At 41.9% G+C, this 5,510-nt stretch overlaps 1 protein-coding gene across 1 annotated transcript in view; it reads right to left on the bottom strand.

The window, feature by feature from the left end:
- Positions 1 to 1,506: 1,506 nt before the first annotated feature.
- Positions 1,507 to 5,510, bottom strand: part of LOC101845711 (matrix metalloproteinase-14) — a 15,518-nt gene continuing 11,514 nt past the window's right edge. Inside the window, exons 6-8 of the mRNA XM_005105043.1 lie at positions 5,115 to 5,251; positions 2,779 to 2,930; positions 1,507 to 1,708 (exon numbers count right to left, since the gene is read on the bottom strand). Of these exons, the coding sequence (XP_005105100.1) occupies positions 1,507 to 1,708; positions 2,779 to 2,930; positions 5,115 to 5,251 (491 nt within the window). The remainder of the gene's footprint in view (positions 1,709 to 2,778; positions 2,931 to 5,114; positions 5,252 to 5,510) is intronic.

Raw genomic sequence — 5,510 nt, 5'->3', positions numbered from 1 at the left:
CACACTACACAGGCCAGCAGATAATCAAAATGGTCGTTTACAATAGCAGTGGATGTGTGCACTCACACATGCGTACAACAAAAAAGAACAATGGAAAAATACCTGTCTCACGTGCCGAAACAACCCGCCCGTAAACATTCCCTCTCTCTCTCTTTCTCTCTCTCTATCCCTCTCTCCCCCCCTCTCCCCCCTCTCTCTCTCTCCCTCCCTCTCTCTCCCTCTCTCTCTCTCTCTCTCTCTCTCTCTCTCTCTTTGTTTCATTTGTAGCACTGTGTGTTCAGTAACCTCACTGCAGTTGGTACAAATGAATTTCTATATTATCTGTCTGTTCTTGCAGGATTGTCTCAGATTTTGTGTTGTTCAGATTAACAGATTGTGGTCTGCCTGTCAAAATTCCAGAACCCAAGTTGCAATATAATGACAACAACTGACTCAACTGTTTTTAAAAGACAAAATGCGGTTGGATTGTATTGAATACTGAGGAAAAAATCAACAAAAATTACCCTCGTATACGTTGATTCTTCCTCAGCATTCAATACAATTCAACCACATACTGTCTTTGAAAAAAAAAACTAGCTGGCTCACGCAAATGACAATTTATTGACATTGCTACATCAAACGTTTGATAGCTGTGTGTCGTATCAAATCTAACTACAATTTGACGCTAATGAAGATTTTGAAGTCAGATTAGCAAAATATTGACTTTGCAAGTTTCTATTTTTTATTTTTGGCGTCAAGTACCCTGATCTCCGATCCGACAGATAATTTTCAGGCTCGTTCTGAATTCAAGCGATCTCACGCGATCTCATGGTTTGTTGAGATTTTTAACTGAACAGTCCGGATTTTGGGGGATGAGATTGTCTTGAGATCATCTTGAGATGGCGTTCAGTTGGTCTTGAGACCATCTCAAGACAGGCGGCGCACCCTTTTAACTGCGGAGTGAGTGGTGGGCTTTAGACTGAGCAGTCGAATCTGTCTACATTCTATACATAGACGCAAATCAGCTTAATGAAAAGAGCCATTCAAACGATGTCCAGTTGTCTTTCCAACTGGTCACTTTTAAAGACAAGAGGGTTATCCCAGATTTCGGGGGTTTTCAGAAATCTTGACCTACACCAAGAGTGGGCATTGCCCTACCTAAAGGAGAAGTTTGGTTTCATTGGTGTTTTGTTACAGAGAAAACTGAACAAGGGGCAAAAAACTTTCGATTTTCTCGAAACTGCATTTTTCGGGCTAGCCCCCTTGTGCTTAATTAAAAGCGATCAAGTAATAACTCCTGAAAAAAATGGTATGCGTTTAACGCCCCTATCAACACTCTTAGGTTATTTAAGGGGCGGGACCTCCTAGTTTAACGTCCGTCTCCGAGAGGATCGAGCCAAGTGGGAAGTTCGTGTAAAGTGCCTTTCCCAAGGACACAACGTCGGACCGAGCTGGGGCTCGAACCCCCGAACCCACAATCTCACAATTACGAGTCCGGTTGCCTAACCACTTGGCTGCCGACGCCAGCTAATAACTCCTGTTGACCAAAGCCCACACCAGGGGAGACAAGCGCAGCTGCTGTGACCCTCGTGACGTCATGAGGTCAACAAACAGGGGGCGCTGTTCCCCCGCTCCTAGAGTGGCTGACCCTTTGCAGACGTCACCGAACAGGTCTGGTCCCAGAGAGAGAGTGGGCGAGTTCTCGCGCCTGTGCTCCAATCGTTTGTACCTGGGAAGAAGAATAATATGTGAGGCAGCAGGGTAAAATCAGGCTCTCGTCAAATTTTTGGCATGTAGAGTTATTTGGTATCATCTTAAAACTTGTTCACTTGTCTTTTTTTTCTTTTTTTTTTTGGGTTGAAAAAAATATCTATTTATCTTGAATATAAGTAGAGATATTTGTGAATGAAGGAAGTGGGGGTCACCTGTTGTAAGATGTAAAATTAGTGAGAAAATAGCACCAAAGATTAGTTATTTCCTTTGCTAATTAAGAGTCCGTGGTAACTGAACATTTACATTTTTTGTGCTTTTAATCAACGTTTTTCAGAAAAATCCACACAGAAATGAGTTCTTTAATGGGCATGAAAGGAGCTGAGCCGAAAAACAAAAATTTGATAAAAATTCACAAACCTGCGGAAGAAGGCAAGTTTCTGCACTTTGATTATTTTGACGAGAGCGTGATTCCACCGCTCACATGGTGAAATCAGGCGCTCGTCAAAATACAGAAATATGAGAAACAGGCATTTTTCTGCCACTTTGGAAATTTTTATCGAATGTTTATTTTTTGGCTCAACCCCTTTTTGTCTAAATAAAAACACATTTCCATGTGAGTTTTACTGAAAAACATTGATTAAAGGCACTAAATATGTCATTTTTCTGTTTTTAAAGACTCTCTAACTATTGGAAGAACCTCATTTAGGCAGCCATTTTCTCGCTAATTTCCCCACTGAAACCTCAAATATCTGGAGTTCTATTCAAGATAGATGGATATTTATTCCATTAGAAGCAACAAGGCAAATAAATCAGCTTTCAGATGATACCAAGAACTCCACATTACCCTCTATCCCCCCTCCCTCTCTTCTCTCTCTTTCCCTCTCTCCCTCTCTCCCTCTATCCCCCTCTATCACCCCTCTCCCCCCCTCTCTCTCTCTCTCTCTCTCTCTCTCTCTCTCTCTTCTCTTTCTCTCCCCTCTCCCTCTCTCTCTCTCTCTCTCTCTCTCTTTCCCTCCCTCCCTCCCCCTCTCCCTCTCCCTCTCTCCCTCCACCTCTCCCCAAAACACACTCTAACACTCTTCTTACCCGCTGTATTTGAAGAAGATGAAGTTCCCGTGCGACGTCAGGAAGGCAGCATCAGGTAAGAGAGGCGCGTGCGGGAAGTACTTGGCCAGGGACAGTGGGTAGTTGGGCACCATCTTCTCCCTCACAACGTCCCACTCCCAGAAGTGGTCATGCTGCAGGGGGGAAAAAGCAACGTTTGGACCAATTTATTGATGGCATTGTGGCGATAGTGTCGTTGTAGAGAAATTATAGTTAAGACTACAAATTTAAGCAGAAGACGTGCTCTAGCAATCAAATGTACTTAACACTCGTAGCCCGAATGCCCGTTTGTCTTGGACAACTGCTGCTCATACTCGCTGGATTTTAACCGCTCTAGGAAGAAATAACTTGGGGCTCCAGAAGTCACGTATAATACATTAATATAATGGTATATGGTTGCTTTTAAGCACAAGGGGGCTATCCTGAAAAATGCAGTTTTGAGAAAATCGAAGGTAAAGTTTTTGGACCCTTGTTCAATTTCTTTAAAAGGCTAGGAGAGTTTTCTCTGTAACCAAACAAATAATACACAGCAACGAAACCAAACTACTACCATGTAATCATTATATCCCCTATACCCGAAATACTGACGAGCTCCTACATACCGCGGTGTCCTGACACATTATAAAACCAATAAGGATTATTGAATAGTTGTTGTCGAAGGGAGATAATTCAGTATATGGGAGGCAGCGTGGTGGAATCAGGCTCTCGTCAATTTTTGGGCATGTAGATTTAATGGTGTCATCTTTAAGCTTGTTCACTTGTCTTTATTTGGATGAAAAAAATATCCATTTATCTTGAATGCAAGTCGAGATATTTGCGAAAGAAAGAGGTGGGGGTCACTTGTTTTCAGAGGTAAAATTAGTGAGAAAATGGCCGCCAAAGTTTAGTTATTTCCTAAGCTTAAGAGTCCGTGGTAACTGAAAATTTACATTTTTTGTGCCTTTAATCAACGTTTTTCAGACAAATTCACACAGAAATGAGTTTTTTAAAGGGCATGAAAGGCGTTTAGCCAAAAAATAAACAACAATTTGATAAAAATTCACAAACCTGCGGGAAAATGAAAGTTTCTTCACTTTTATTATTTTGACGAGAGCCTGAATCCACCACGCTGCCTCACATATAAAATTTGTTGAGAATTGGAAAATATGTATTATCCCCCTTCCGCTTTAGAACGGTTTTGGCAGTGTATGCCGTTTGCCTTGTTTCCGTCTTTTTGCTCTTCTCTTGCGATTCTTAACTAAGCTAAGTCTTGGAGTCACGTGCAGTGTAAAAACGGTCCAATTTGGATCTAGAAGAGCTTTGACTTATTCAACCCCCCCCCCCCCCCCCCGAAACGTACAAATACTATAATAATAGATGGCTTGTACAGCGCATACCCCCGCTCAACAGCAAGCTCTATGCGCTTTACACTATATTATTACCCCAGCAGAACGTAGACCACTCAGAAACATTTTCAGCTTCCCGGGAAGCATACAGTGCAAGCAGCTGAAGAAGAGCTCAAACACTTACACACTGACAAGATATTTCGCTGTCTATAACATAGTCACACAAATATAATAATACTAGCAGAGCCCCCTTTCGATGAAAGGAATGATCGGTTCATAAACATCAATTGAAAGTCATTGGCCTACTATATTTACACTACCAGAATGAAGCAATAAATCTTGAGAGAAAAGTGACACTTGTGTTTCCAAGTTGCCGAATATATAATAGATGTATAGATTGATTCTCTATTCCGTTTTCGTTGTTGTACACTCCTAAATTTCAAAGGTGTGGAATAAGTACGCACGGCTAGTGAACGGAAACCTTACTTGTTTACAATGGCGTCTTAGAAGACGGACTTTCCGAAGATAAGAATCTAGATCGAGCAAAACGAATGAAAAACTGAAAATTAAACTACAGTGATCTCAGACTCTTCAATAAAACTGTGCTCCCTTTTAAATGATTCTGAACCACACTTAATTTTTTCAAATTCGAAAGGTAAATGGTTCGGAAGTTTTAGGCGGCCAAAGTGACAAACTTTCACAAATATAATATGTATAGATAGATACAGTCGCTTTCAAGCACAAAAAGGCTATTAAGGAAAAAAAATGCTGTTATAAGAAAATCGAAGATAAAGTTTTGCCCCTTTTTCAGTTTCTTAAAAAGACAAGGAGAGTTCCCTCTATAACCCAAGAAATATACACACCAATTAAACCAAACTTCTCCTATAGGTACGGCAATACCCACTTTTGGTGTAGGTCAAGATTTCTGGAAACCCCCGAAATCTGGGTTAGCCCGCTTGTCCTTAAAAGCGACCATAAAAAGTTAGAGCTTACGCCGAACAGAAACACTTGTGAGTTCCCGTTGAGGTTGAGGGTCAAGGCTGCAGACGGCAGATGGCTGTGATCATTGGTCCAAACCCGCGGGTAGCCGCTGTCCAGCCGGAAGTTGCTGAAACGCCACACTCGGAAATCTGAGGACAGAATGGCGAATGATTTCCGGTTTTGATTTTGTTTTTGTCTTTGTGTGTGTGTGTGTATGTGTGTGTGTGTGTGTGTGTGTGTGTGTGTGTGTGTGTGTGTGTGTGTGTGTGTGTGTGTGTAGCTAGCTATCTCTCTCTCTGTCTCTGTCTCTTTCTCTCTCTCTCTCTCTCTCTCTTTCTCTCTCTCGCTCTCTCTCGCTCTCTCTCTCTCTCTCTCTCTCACTTTCTCTCTCTCTCTCTCTCTCTCTCT

This window comes from Aplysia californica, unplaced genomic scaffold (assembly GCF_000002075.1).
Source record: "Aplysia californica isolate F4 #8 unplaced genomic scaffold, AplCal3.0 scaffold00449, whole genome shotgun sequence".
NCBI lineage: Eukaryota > Metazoa > Mollusca > Gastropoda > Aplysiida > Aplysiidae > Aplysia > Aplysia californica.
Note: the sequence above shows the minus strand (reverse complement) of the source record. Positions and strands in the feature narration are given on the sequence as shown.